Source organism: Pygoscelis adeliae, unplaced genomic scaffold (assembly GCF_000699105.1).
Source record: "Pygoscelis adeliae isolate BGI_AS28 unplaced genomic scaffold, ASM69910v1 Scaffold50, whole genome shotgun sequence".
NCBI lineage: Eukaryota > Metazoa > Chordata > Aves > Sphenisciformes > Spheniscidae > Pygoscelis > Pygoscelis adeliae.
This window is the reverse complement of record NW_008823963.1, coordinates 355,378-370,289: the sequence shown is the minus strand read 5'-3', so window position 1 is coordinate 370,289 and position 14,912 is coordinate 355,378. Positions and strand designations below refer to the sequence as shown.

The following is a 14,912-nucleotide window of genomic DNA, read 5'->3' as shown; positions in this document are numbered from 1 at the left end:
AAGTTTCAACAAAATATTTTCCTTGAAAGGAATTTTCTGTCAGCTGTCAGCCATTTCCACAGGTCTCAGCAATTTCCATAACATACGTGATTGTACTGCAGACCTCCTTCAGCCAGGGAACTTTTCATTGCATGTGAACCTTAACTTAACAAAGTTCCTCTAAATGTTTTTATCTTTGAGAATTCTATCTCTTTTTCAGATGTGGAGGAAGCTGGGCAAAGCTCCAGTGGTGCTTGGTACAGCACACTGTAATCGAATAAGCCTTATTTGCTCCAGAAATCAGATTCGAAACTGAAAGATTCTGAAGACTCTGAAATACAGAAACATTAAAACATTGACTTTCATGAGGCCTCTGTCCTTCCACAGCTTCATCCCCATCTGGGAACTGGCTCCCTCTGGGCAAGAACTCTATCGCAGGGGCCCATCAGCCCCATGTCAGAAACCAGTGCAAGGCCAGCTGATAAGGAGGCTGAGGCATTCAAATTGAAGTGTGACTCTGCTGTAAATGCTTCCCATCATAATAAAGCTGTAACAGATCACTCCCACTCCACTTTACATGAGGGTGTGAATGTTTGTTACTTCAGACTTTTAAAACAAAAATTGCTTTTAAGCTCAAACTTGAAAATATCTCTTTTCAGACAAGTGGCCAAAATGACCAGCAGTCTAGTGTTTCACAAGCATCTGTAAGTTAAAGCCAGCTTGGCCCTGACAGTTTGGAAATTGATCCTAAATAGGCCTCACCTCAGCAGCAGCCCATCAACTGCCTGATACATGTTCCGCGTCCTGTTGTGCTAACGGCGGCCCATTACTCAGTGGCATACAGTAAAGCACTGACCAACTGATCAGCAGCAGTGAATTTCAGACAATGAGATCAGCCTCAAAAGTCAGTCTGAAATTTAAGAACAGCACAAGTGCTTAAGAAAAGATTGAATACTTCTGGCTTATGATTGTGGAAGGCTAGGTCAAGATGATATTTATTCATAAAACAATACTGCCATGGTTTGAGCCTTGCCATATATCCCTTTTGAGCTTAGCTCCCTGTAAAATGAAACTTCAGTAAAAATAAGTAAGTCCACTTCAAAACATTTCTTTGAAGTTCTGAGGAGAAAAACAGCACAGTACAAAACCACATAATTAATTTCAAGTGCAGTATCACTGCTTCTCCCATCTGCAGTCCCACCCCACTTCCTGCTCCTCCCTCCCCACTTTTTTTTACCGATTTCCAGTGATGACCGGCAGCATGTCAGTAGACGTATTTGATGTGGCCTGAGTTACTTTAAAGGTTACATTCCTCAAGTCCATGATTCCCAAACTCATGTCCTCCAGCATTGCCAGCTCCTCACCTAAATCAAGCAGGAAAAAGTGAATCACAATCATTACTTGTTACGTACAACTTCCCTTTATCAATTTGACACTGACTGTAGGTCATTGGTCTCATAAAGAAGTTCTATGGATGAAGAGGCTCTGGAGCCCAGGCCTTCACCTTGACCTACAGACTGCAGACAATGTCATGACTGACTTTATGAGTTCAGCAAGTTTGGAAAACACTGATTATCTAGCACAGTCCAGACTACTGTTGTTCAAGCAGATTATATGCTGAATTTCCAATATAGATGATGCTAGTAAGTACTTCTCAGCATTGTCACAGCCATGATATCCTTTGTGTTGGAAAAGTTACACAGTATTCCGGATTTGCTCACTTTGTACTGTAGGATTACAGGAGGTCAAGAAAATTAAAAAAACCTATTTTGGGCACAGTTTCTCCCAGTTTACCAGGATTTTAATCTATTTCTTTTCTGAAAAAATGATCAATATGATACTTTTTTTTTTTTAAACCTTTGACATTATATTATAAGGCAAGTACATGTTATCTTTTAGAAGCAATTCAATTAAATGCAAAGAAATTCAGAGTTGTTAGCTAATTAAGTACTCCAGATATAATCTGGTTTTGCATTTCAGTTTTCAAAATCATTTTGTAGCTCAGTTGCAGATTGTCCCAAACACTCATGTTCTGCTGCAGCCAATTTAAAGCAGAATTTGCTGACTCAACAACTAATACCCCCCCACTGGCCCTATGCCTTTACCATAAGTGCTCAGCAGGCTCTCAAACTGCGCCAGCAAGCCAATGGTGTAGAGTTGTCTTAGAAATCCATCATCATGCAGGCAGTTCCTCAGCTTGATAATGAAACCACAAATGAGAGCTGTCAGCTGTGGGAGAGAAAACAGACAAGAGTGAAATGATTCAAGACAAAAAAGGCTCTTCAGCCCCAAACAGAAACAGTATCACATATAAGAGGAGCATAAAATCTGTCAGACTGATGCTCTTTTCCCTTAAATGTCACTCTTCTTTTCCTTGCAGCTGAAGAGAGACAACCAACCAGCAAAAAACCAAAACATTCATAAAACGAGATTTAGGGCACACTACCTTCATCTGGCAAGCTCTCCCAAAATGGGACCGGTATTGATCTTGCATCTGTTTGTTTTCTGGACACAATCACTTGTATTAGGGTCTACTTAGGAATTACAAAAGAGTCTCCTTGGAGAATTGTTTTAGTTACAGATGGAAAAGCAACACAACTAGTTCCAGGCCATGAATTTTGATAGTATGAATAAATGATTTGTTTTTTTTTTTAAAATGACATTTTAAGAAAGCTTAAAAATGCAATACTTGTTTGCATTATGCAAAGATTCTAACTCTAGTGTTACAAGATATTCAGGACAAGGTCCTGAAGACCTAGTACGAAGATCAGTACTAAGATCTAAGATTAGTACTAGTCTTAATTCACTCTGTCAACAAAGGACTTTCCCAAGTGATTGCCATATGCTATGTACACAGGTGTATGACTTTGTTACAGAATTAAACAAAAGGGAATAAAGTTCTGTTTATGATGGGTAAACATATTCAAAGCATTGAGTTTAAAATTATCTGCAATATGAGGTGGGTTTTGTATAGAAAAATTCCTTTAATTTATCTCTATGAGATATTACACTTCGGGACAACAGCCCTACCAAACAATGTCCAAGAGATAAGCTGTTTGAAACAAATGAACGAGATACTGATTTCATGGGGAAGTAGACACACTACAGAAGTGTAGTGGGCAGAAGAAATGTGGAAGGTTTTTTAGTGCAGACACCTGTTAGTCAGTGGCTGACAGGAGACCCCAGCAGGCTCAGAAACAGAACTTCTAGGAAAAAACCCAAAACCCAGCACTCATTTCTCTCCCTGTAGCTGGACTTTTCTCCTTAGGTACCACAGGTCCGGTTGGTTTTCTTGATGCAGAAAACAACAAAAGGTAACCGAGGGAGTACACTTTCTGCTCATGGGCTTTTCGCCCCCCCCCTTTCACATCTTGCTTCTGGTTTTAGTTTGGTGGCATTGGAAGGCAAATGTTGTTTCTGTAGACAGCAGTATATTTTTACTAGTTCTGGAATTTATTTTTTTTTAAATAGTGAACGTATATCCAAGGGGACACTTAAGTTATATGTTGTCAAATGCATGTTAGTGACCAGTAAGGACAGGATAGCACAGCCTGTGAGAGGAGATCACAGTGTTAAACCTGAGAGTAGAACAGATGTGAAAAATTCTGAAAACAGTAATATTTCATATAAACCCCACCACGTGTCAAAGTGCAATCATATTTGTTTGCTTACAGTTTGGCAGAAGACAACATCCCTGCGATACTGAAGGCTCAGGCAGAGCCCTATTGTCGGAGCGCTGTCCTGCATTAATAAAAAGACCATGGCTTTCTTTGCCTTGTCACTCATCATGGCTACACAGTCTGTGAGTGTTGTCAGCAAGGGATAAAGAGCTTCGCTCCATTCGCCTGATTAAAAGAAAAAAAATAGCAGCACTGTAAGTACTTTATTTGAAACAAACAAACATGCATTAAGAAGAAACTTCCTGTTGCAAGTGAAAGTTGTTGATAATTCACATTTAGGGCTTGTTTTATTTTGGCTGGCTGGTCACTCCCTGCTTGTTATTAATTAAGTAATCTTACAGAGTGGTTATCGCATGAGGAAAATATGGAGAATTTTACTCTGTAAGGCTGTTATGACTTTCCTGACCATGTAATAGCTCCCAGATTTGTGCCCAGAACAGGCTATACAATAGCTGATTTGGAAAGCATAACAGAAGGATGAATAGCTATATACACAAATGTATACCACTGCGCGTGCATGTTCAAACACCCCTTTCACAGTGCATACAGGGACAGACAGCATGGAGTCCATCGTATAACGGAAATAATGAACATCTGCTTAGCCATTTCTGTCAATGAGATTTCTCCCAAATATCTTGCCTTCGAATCTTTTGTGGACTCATAGGTGTATCACTCAACTGCCTCACCATCTTATTGATCCTTGTTGCACCTCAGTGAGGTAAGACGATGCTTATCTCCCATTTGCAGCATAGGAACAGTAAGGCAGAGAGGTGAAAAATTCATGCAGATACTCTTTTAAGTGTCCTCTGTCTGCTGAGTGGCTTTGAAGGCTTAGAGCTAGCAGCAAGAAACACTAAGTATAGTGATTTAGATGGGAGTTAGCCAGATCCTTGGAAGTCGTTCGGAGCTTGACTTCCACTGAAATACACAAGATATGTCCCAGAGGGACTCTGTTCAAGGTCCTACACAGGAAGTACAGAAATGAAACTGGGTTGCCAAAGTCCTGTTTTAGTACCCCAAACATTGTGCCTTCCTCTCCCTAAGAGATTGCTCTGCCTTAAAATGCCCCACAAGCTCAGTTTCTTTTCTTTTCTTCTTTCGTCTTTTGTCTTAACCAACCACCAATTTTAAAAACCCATTTCCATGACTGTACAAAAAAATATTCAGATGCTTTACCAAAATCCATTCTCTCTGCAATATAAAAAGAAAATAGAACAGTGCTTTGGTTTTGCCCTCCTTAATGTAAGGTTGAAACAGAAGAGCACTTCTCTTTTTAAAGAGAAGGACAATGTGTTTTATTTTTAAAAAGCACTGGAGCTCACAAACAGAACACACACAACCCACAGCCCAGTTGGCTGTAGGAACAAGGCAACGTACAGATCAGAACCTGCATGAATGGGGCACTTCAAGCCCCTGAAAGGAAGTTGTTTGGGATTTTGACTGAAAGACAGGACTAAGAGCTAGTAATAACAAACGTTTCTTTGATAAGCAGCCAAAGAGGGGAACTTTGGAAGTCTGCTAACAGAAACATAACTGATAAGATTAACAGAACTATCCTTTTTGCTTTTCTGTGCGGTAGATAGATAACCTAATAAACTACACAAAGGGGAAGTTATTTGGCTCTGTTCCATTGCTGTAAAAAAAAAGCAGGAAACATCAAAAGAACAGGCAAGGAATTATAGCTTGTCTTTTATATTCTGTTAAGTATTTTCTCTCAAAATAAATCAGATGCCATAACATGGCCCCGTGAACACTTAAAAAGCAAAACACAGATGATACTAACAGTGTTTCTCTTACTGTATTTAGAGCTTTTCTATAAACAAATGAGAATGACAAAAAGAACTGAAAAGATCTTCCAGCACATCATCATCATCATCATCTCATTGCCTGGATATACGTACATGTATATAGTTATTAACTCAGTGGAGATTTGAAATTGTAGTGTATCTGGCAGCACTTCATTTGAAAGATATGTTTATCTGGGGTAATCACAAAGTATACTGGTGGTATACCAGCCTGCCTGAAGATAAAGCAATTGTTAGAGGTTTTTTTTTCTCCCAACGCTCACATGCAATGCAGCGGCTCCAGGGTAATGAGCAAAAATCCTCTGTGTTGTGTATTCTCTTGGTTTAAAATTTTGGCCGTGAAAAAACAAACCCTTGTCAGTCTGCAAAATTCTAAATGCTTTTTGCTACCTACTTCACAGAGGGGTCACCTGTGTTATTTTATTTTTTTAGTCAATGGAAGTTGCCATTAGCACTAAAAAGGAATAAAAGGAATTGCACTCCCAGGCTCAAATCAGGTTGGAACATTTCACTGGCAGCATTTAAATAAATGTGAAAGGACTCTAAGTGTTCAACTTTTGCCTGGATTTTCCTGTCCTTCTGTCTTCCCCTCATTAATTTTCCTAACAGAACTTTATTACTGAAAGTACATTTTCTATCAGATCAATCAATGGCACCTTCAAACACCACGAGGCATCTGAGCTCTGCTCTTATGTTCTATGAGATGACCAGAACTTTTTAAAACTGTTGCAGGCTCCACTGGGCAGATTCATAGGTAGGATGATTTGGTGTAGGGCCTGAAACAATGGAGATGCAACAAGTTGTTACAAATTTACAACAGCCAGAGACCTAATCCAAGCTAGCTGTTGGTATGCCTGGAACACAAATCCCGCTTTTTAATCAGAGTTTTCTAGTTCGTGTTAAAAGTGATTCCATCTAAAAACCGGCATTGTACAAACTGGAAGGATGCCTGTCGTTTGCTTTGGGCACTTTATATTGCACAGCAAGAAACAAATCCTGCAGTCTCCACTCAGACAGCTACAACTGAATTCTGGCTGGTAAATAAGGGCCAGACTTGGCTCCATAAGTCTTTGCTATTTTTCTTATGACTGCTGCTGACCACAATCATACCTTAATATATACTTTGAAATGTGGTGTTTTGAAGAGAGAGAGAAAGATGCTGGGAAGGCCTATGAGTTCACATAGTGGACCTTCTCTCACTATACACTACTGACTTTTATAAAAAAAATAATGTCTTGTTAAGAGAAACTAATACGTAAAGCCTATATAAATCAAGGATGTAATGACGGGTGGGAAAAGTTTTTACTTCCCCCCCCCGCCAAGAGTCTCTCTTCTCCAGAGCAATAAAAATATTATTAAAATAACTGTCTTCCAGAGCCTTGAAAAGGTATTTTTAGTCTTTTCGTATTAAAAAAATCCTAGCATCCATAAATCAAAGTACTGGGCACCCACAGTTGCCCTTGGTTTAGGTCAGGGTTGCAAGGACTCATGATCTCTAAAAAAGAGAATTATTAAATAAGTGGTAGTTGCTTAGCCCTGATCCAGTAAAGTATAATCGGCAACCCACTTAAGCACACAGTCACATCACATTTGGCTTCAGAGGGAAGCAAGCATTAAGTGCTTCACTACACTGCAGCTTCAGCCACTGAAGTTTAAGGTGCAGTTTTGGGTATATCTGGGTACCCTGTTGGGGTAACCTGACTGCTTTTAATTACTCCCATCTTAAAATAAATAAATAGCATTCATTTATGCACCACATTCATACTTTGCAAAAACTAAAGGGATGTTCCAAGAATTAAAAACTTGTGGAGTCTTTTATCAATTAAAAACACCTTCTTAGTGATAGAAGGAAACAGGGTGGACAGCTGAGAAGGGCGTTAATATACTTCGTGAAGATGAAAATCGTACCTGCACTGGGGCTTTATTTCCCATTGGTTTCACTAAACCCAGGAGCCCATGCTGTAACAGTTCAAAGACTGAACCTTCACGGAGCTCAGATTAAACTGCTCTCAAATGGGAGAAATTACAGCCATCTAGCTGGGAGAGAGTGGTATTACAGAGGCATATTATTCAGACCTTGTAAATGCAACACCAGTGTGCGGAAGTACAAGGAGAGAGGAAAGGCAGCTAACAATGGGATGAGTCTCCTAAATTCTGTATTCTGAAACATTAGACTTGCAGTGCCCAACACTGCTTGGTGCGTACCCACAACACAGAGATTCTCCGTCAGCCTTGTTGACTGCTCCATGTTCTGCTCAAGTTCTCATTCAGAAAGGCCAGCTCAACAGCACGTATGAAAGGGCATGTCTGAAATGTCTGAAATGTCAGACTCCCAGAGACTTCAACGACATTTGGAACAGACCTCAAATCATTCTCCCCCACAACAGTTTGCTAAAACACATCATCTGGAGAAACCAAAGAGACCATGAACAAGTGTTCTCCCATACCTGGACATGAGAAGTTACCAGACATCCCCTTGCACTATTATTTAGGAAAATAGTAACTTCTCAATATGCTTAGGTAAGTCATGTGATATTGCAGAGCATTACTATTTGAAAATGGTCAACCTTAACAAGCAAGGCACTTGTTCAGTTGTTAATTACGAACCAAACCCTGTGATTTTCAGAAGAAGCAGAAGCCATGAATGCACATACCTGGGCCAGATTCTTCCGGAGCAGGGCTGCAATCTGCACAGAAATGGAGGGGCAACATGCATGATTAAGGAGCAGCAACACAGTCTAAACACAAGCAACTCAAATGCTCAATGCCAGGGTTCTCAAACACTTTCACCGAGGGAAGAGGAACTCAGCAGAGATACTCCTTTGCCTGCAGGCACCACGGGCATGGGCTGTCTCCACCACTCCACTGTTTCTGATCAGAGGAACACCTGGATGGGGACTTCGAGGAAAGCCAGTACCTGCTAGCTCAGGGGCTCTCTGTGGATTACCAGCAAGTGCACTGTCAATCCCCAGCGATCCACAGGGCACAATTTGAGAACCACTGGTTTAGTGCCATTATAGAATAAGCTGGCAGTAAGGCTGCTAAACGGAATAGCAAAAGACTAGCAGTAAGTTCAATGCACTTAACAGAAAATGACGTTAAGGCACCCACAACGCAAGAGTAATAAAGAAACAGTACTTTGCTATCTTAGACAAATTTCTGTTACACAATTTCTGAGATAGTTAACCCAAGCATTAGATTCTATATTAAGGGCTGAAACCCTCACCAGTGAAGCGTGTGAGTATTCCACACTCACTTCAGTGGGAGGAACAAGCTGTCAGATGAAAACACACTACAGTGCAATGCAAACAGTAAAAAGATAATACACGCCCTGTTACAGCAAGTCTTGCATTAATTAAAAGTAGCTTATTAAGCTAACAGGATTTAAACTTCTGTTGTTTATATCTAGATTCACTAGTCAATGAATTACGAATTTGAAAATAACAACAGAAAATATCAAATTCAATTGTATGCATTAGGACAATCAGCTGAGCTAGACAATCCAAGATAAAAACCTCTCAGTAAATTAAAACTCATCGTGGTCATTAAAGAAGCTGTATGCCCCCATGCAATTTTAGTAATGAATACCTAAGCCTATAATAAAAATAAATTTTAAAATTATTTCTTAAGTCTCCCTTCTACTATTTCAGGCAGTATTTTCTTTCACAAACATTAATTTCTAGAGAGATCCTCTAAAGTCCTTCAATAACATTCTACTGTCCCTCTCTTACCAATTCTGGAACTATCTTGGTTTGGTGGTTTTTACATTGCTTTCAGAAAAATTTCTGGTGACTCTTTGCTCAGTGTCATTTATTCAAAACTCAGAATTACTAACAGAAAAAGTGTTAGTTCTTTGAATACATCACAAGGAAAAACTTTAAAATGTTGCAATGCTGAACTTAGAGACAGGATCTTCTTTGACCCTCAGTTTTTTCCATGGTCAGTTGTGGAAAGTGACAGTGAAAGGGAATTAACAGGCCGGGTTTGGTGTGGAGTCAAGGAAAGTAACTCAATGGGAAGATACCCACTGATTTCAGTAAGATCAGGGGTTTTTTTTGTAGTATCGAACCTGTTGCTCTGTCAAAAATACTGACAATTAGGAACTACATCTGATGAGAATGTGATCAAGTACTCAGCTTGCCCTAGCTTACAATAAACTCCCCAAGTGCAATTCAAATTGCTCATTAAGACCTATGAACAATGTTTACACCAGATACCTAAGAAACAGGATTCCCTCTCCAGGATTTTTTAAGTTAAATTCACCTAACATTGCTTGACAGTCAGACTTCAGATCTGGTTTTTACACTTAAGTAGCACTGGGAAACGGCAGCAAGCCTGTTAGCTTTAAAGCTTGCGACACTTCTTGATTTAATGTTTCCGTCCCAGGTTCTGTGGATTAAGTGGAAAGATTTTTTTCCTATTTTGGGAGGAGCAGCAGGGAAAGGTTACAGAACTCTGGGTACAAACAAACCCTCTGGTAGGTAAGTGCAGCTAATTCCACTTTTATATGGCATAAGTATCAAGATCCAGAGTAGATTTAAAAGATAGACTGAAAATGAAAGAAAATTATTGTTCTAAGGTGCTTTCAGCATCGAATTGTCTTGGGAAAAGTTTCTGATCTCACCCACCACAGATTTTTCCTATTCTTTTTAATATTAAAAAACCACAATTTTAATCACTGATATGAAGGTGCATTGAAGTTTACTGATAAAACTTTCATGTAAGTACATATAAAACTTCATGTAAACTAGCTAGCAAATAAAAACATTTAAAGGTATCAAACTGGTAGAAGAAATTTAGTCCAAGATTAATATAGAACACATTCTGAAACAAGAATCAACTCTCCTATTCCTTTATGATACACAAAAATGTCAGTCTAATCTAGAAAAAGATGGTCATTTAAGATACTAAGCAAATCATATGTAACATGTACAAAGCTACACAAAAATATTTTAACATTTATTTTAACTTCCTTCTTGCTTTCTTTTTCTTAAGGTACTGCCTTCCACTGCAACATTAACAACGGGATGGACATGAAGTCACAGATACACATAAGGGTCAAAGGGCCATCAAACGATAAGACAGAACAGGAAAAAGGAAATGAAAACACAAATCAATCTTTCTAGAGTTTAACTTGGCACACCCGCTCTATTAAATGGCCAAATCATAGTGACCACATGTAAAGAATGTAAGAATAAGTCAAATTTCATGTAAATGAAATAATTCTGAAATTTAATGCACGGCTGCAAAACTGTCAACCTAAACTGATCAGGGTATCTTTGATTCACATGCTCATGGCATTATGCTGGATTCAATGCAGCACCCACTTTACCTCAAATTTTGATAGGATTATTCCACTGAGAGCTTGCACTGCCAATTCCTACCTTCCAGCTACAAGAAGTCCAACTAATTGGGTGCCTCAGCACCACGGCTTTTGACAATTTGGGTTGAAATTTGCTTTGAACTCCAGTAGGTTCATCCAAGTTCAGCTCAGTCTAATGGGACTGCTTGGCTCCCCTCCTATGCTTTGGCAGCCCAGCTGGGACCATTAGTGTCGCAGTAGTGCCTGCACTCCTCTCGTGTTTTATTTATCTTTTACAGAGGTTCACTGTAATAAGCTTTGATTGCTGCAAAGAAGCTGAAGTCAACAGGAAAGCTACCAGAGGTGGTGTTTGACATATGCTAACCCAAACACCTGTTTTACCAGCTTAAAACACCCAGTGTGAAAACCAAATGCCACTGTCATCAATGGATTTGGCAATGATTTCAGTGGGATCAGGATTTCAAAGTAAGTAATGGGCTTAGCAGCTCCCAGTACACCAGCAGCCCTTTCTGCCTGCCATCAGTGCTTAACACCACCACTGAACTAAAAACACATGGAAGGATGTAACGGAGGCTTAGGAATGATGCCAGCGCACAGGAAGAGAGCAGCAGTGAGAAGCAGTGTCTGGCATACGCACTTGTCTTTCTGAGAGAATGGCATGCACAGGATGGTGTGGATGAAGGTGGTGGTGAGGATGATGAAGGTGGTGAGGATGATGAGGTCTCATTTAAATCTTCTGGATTTATCCAGTAGGCACGAGTGTCCCGATTACCTTTCTTACTAGTACAGCTGATGTCGCACTGGAAAACGTCTTCACAGCTGTCACTTTGCAAGCGCTCCTTCTGGAGAAGTTTGTCCACTCTCTGTATAATACACTCCAGACTTTTGTCAACATTCAACCAAACTTTCTCCTTAAAAGAAAACATTTCTTTCTCAATTTAAAAAGAAGAGAAACATTGGGTAACAAATCCCTTGGCAATATATTTCCTCCTGTGATTCTAGTCACTATTCCTCTGCAAAGTTTCCTCTGAGCTATCGTGTTTACCTTTGTGCACACACAAATTCTGGATATATAAACAATGTATACCAGCATGTCAACAATACGTAGCGACATGACTCATGTAGTAAGTTGCAAAGCTATTTTCTAAGTAAATTTGCTGAACAATTTTAAGTGCCTCTTCCTGCACTATTATTTCAATTTCCAGTTGGCACTACTGTTTATTCTTGAAACTCATGTTTGACATAATAATTGTATACAATCACACATCTTTTTTCCTATAACTCAGTGAATAACAGATAAAATTACTGTATTGTATTGCTGTCTATATAACTGAATTGGCTTTATTCGTATCTCATTACTGTCAGTTTGACTGTAAGTCAAAGTATGCCAAAACAGTTAAAACTAGCAAGGATCCATTTCCAAAATGAATTAGATCTTGTTCTGAAATTGGTATTTCACAATATTAATAATTCTTTCAATTAATCTCGACTATTTCTGAGATTTAATTAACTTCTGTTTATATTACACAATGACAGAATTTACACAGCCCAATTCTCATTTCAATCGGCAGCACGGTAAGGAAAACCATTTAAATACTTTGTGCAAACAGTTTTAAAATGCTGTTCATAATCAAAACAGAGATGAACTGCAAGTTCTAAATATTTAGATAAGAATAAAAACCAGGAAGGCTGAATTGTATAGCTAACACACGCAAAACATGCTCAGAGGCTGGTGCCATCAGAGGAATTTTGGCTTTTTTGATCACAGGGAGGTTTACACGGCACCGGGCCTGCTGGCGACAGATGGAGTCCAGCTATCTCACAGGGGCAAAAGGATCATTGCTCATGAATTGGCAGGGCTCATCGAGAGGGCTTTAAACTAGGTTTGAAGGGGGAAGGGGATAAAACCAGGCTCACTAGAGATGAGCCCAGGGGTAGCATGCCGATGCTGGGGGTGAAATCGATAGCCCAACTCAAGTGCATCTACACCAATGCACGCAGCATGGGCGGCAAACAGGAGGAGCTGGAAGCCATTGTGCAGCAGGATAGCTATGATCACAGAAACGTGGTGGGGTGACTCTCACGATTGGAGTGCTGCAATGGATGGCTATAGACTCTTCAGAAGGGACAGGAGAGGAAGGAGAGGAGGCGGGGTGGCCCTGTATGTTAGAGAGTGTTTCGATTGTCTAGAGCTCAACAATTGTGATGATGATACGGTTGAGTGTTTATGGGTAAGGATGAGGGGGAAGGCCAACAAGGCGGATACCCTGTTGGGAGTCTGTTATAGACCACCCAACCACGATGAAGGGGCGGATGAAGTGTTCTACAGGCAGCTGGTGGAAGTCTCACAATCGCTAGCCCTTGTTCTCATGGGGGACTTCAACCTCCCGGACATCTGCTGGAAATACAACACGGCAGAGAGGAAGCAGTCTAGGAGGTTCCTGGAGTGTGTGGAAGACAACTTCCTGACACAGCTGGTAAGTGAGCCTACCAGGGGAGGTGCCTCGCTCGACCTCCTGTTCACAAACAGAGAAGGCCTGGTGGGAGATGTGGTGGTCGGAGGCCGTCTTGGGCTTAGCGACCATGAAATGGTAGAATTCTCAATTCTCGGTGAAGTAAGGAGGGGAGGCAGCAAAATTGCTACCATGGACTTCCGGAGGGCGGACTTTGGCCTGTTCAGGACGCTGGTTGAGAGAGTCCCTTGGGAGACCATCCTGAAGGGCAAAGGGGTCCAGGAAGGCTGGACGATCTTCAAGAAGGAAGTCTTAAAGGCGCAGGAGCAGGCTGTCCCTGTACGCCGCAAGAAGAACGGGCGGAGAAGACGACCGGCCTGACTGAACGGGGAGCTTTTGCTGGGACTCAGGAAAAAAAGGAGAGTTTATCACTTGTGGAAGAAGGGGCAGGCGACTCAAGAAGAGTACAGGGATCTCGTTAGGTCGTGCAGAGAGGAAATGAGAAAGGCAAAAGCCCAGCTAGAACGCAACCTGGCCGCTGTCGTTAAAGACAACAAAAAAAGTTTTTACAAATATATTAATGACAAGAAGAGAGCCAGGGAGAATCTCCATCCTTTATTGGATGCGGGGGGGAACATTGTCACCGAGGATGAGGAAAAGGCTGAGGTACTTAATGCCTTCTTTGCCTCAGTCTTTAGCAATCAGACTAGTTACCCTCAGGGTACTCGGCGCCCTGAGCTGGAAAACAGGGATGGCGAGCAGGATGAACCCCCCATAATCCAAGAGGAAGCGGTCAACGACCTGCTACGTCATCTGGATACTCACAAGTCTATGGGGCCGGATGGGATCCACCCGAGAGTGCTGAGAGAGCTGGCGGAGGAGCTAGCCAAGCTGCTCTCCATCATCTATCAGCAGTCCTGGTTAACGGGGGAGGTCCCGGACGACTGGAGGCTGGCCAATGTGACGCCCATCTACAAGAAGGGCCGGAAGGAGGATCCGGGGAACTACAGGCCTGTTAGCCTGACCTCAGTGCCGGGGAAGATCATGGAGCGGATCATCTTGAGGGCGCTCACAAGGCAGGTGCGGGACAACCAGGGCATCAGGCCCAGCCAGCACGGGTTTATGGAAGGCAGGTCCTGCTTGACCAACCTGATCTCCTTCTATGACCAGGTGACCCGCCTAGTGGACAAGGGAAAGGCTGTGGATGTGGTCTACCTGGACTTCAGTAAGGCCTTTGACACCGTCTCCCACAGCATTCTCCTGGAGAAGCTGGCGGCTCACAGCTTAGACAGGTGGACTCTGCGCTGGGTCAAAAACTGGCTGGACGGCCGGGCCCAGAGAGTTGTGGTAAATGGAGTTCAATCCAGTTGGCGGCCGGTCACGAGCGGTGTTCCCCAGGGCTCAGTATTGGGGCCAGTTCTGTTTAATATCTTTATCAATGATCTGGATGAGGGGATCGAGTGCACCCTCAGTAAGTTTGCAGACGACACCAAGTTGGGCGGCAGTGTTGATCTGCTCGAGGGTAGGAAGGCTCTGCAGAGGGACCTGGACAGGCTGGATCGATGGGCCCAGGCCAACTGTATGAGATTCAACAAGGCCAAGTGCCGGGTCCTGCACTTTGGCCACAACAACCCCATGCAGCGCTACAGGCTTGGGGAAGAGTGGCTGGAAA

The 14,912-nt window shown here is 41.7% G+C and overlaps 1 protein-coding gene across 5 annotated transcripts in view; it reads right to left on the bottom strand.

Moving 5' to 3' along the window:
• The window catches only part of INPP4A (inositol polyphosphate-4-phosphatase, type I, 107kDa), an 83,043-nt gene that overhangs the window by 19,905 nt on the left and 48,226 nt on the right, over positions 1-14,912 (bottom strand). For 3 of the 5 annotated variants that reach the window (XM_009323607.1, XM_009323614.1, XM_009323600.1), the window contains 5 exons: positions 11,425-11,698; positions 8,119-8,151; positions 3,652-3,824; positions 2,085-2,208; positions 1,217-1,343 (listed from right to left, as the gene is read on the bottom strand). In XM_009323607.1, the coding sequence (XP_009321882.1) occupies positions 1,217-1,343; positions 2,085-2,208; positions 3,652-3,824; positions 8,119-8,151; positions 11,425-11,698 (731 nt within the window). The remainder of the gene's footprint in view (positions 1-1,216; positions 1,344-2,084; positions 2,209-3,651; positions 3,825-8,118; positions 8,152-11,424; positions 11,699-14,912) is intronic. The other 2 variants (XM_009323622.1, XM_009323629.1) reach the window with 1 other exon arrangement.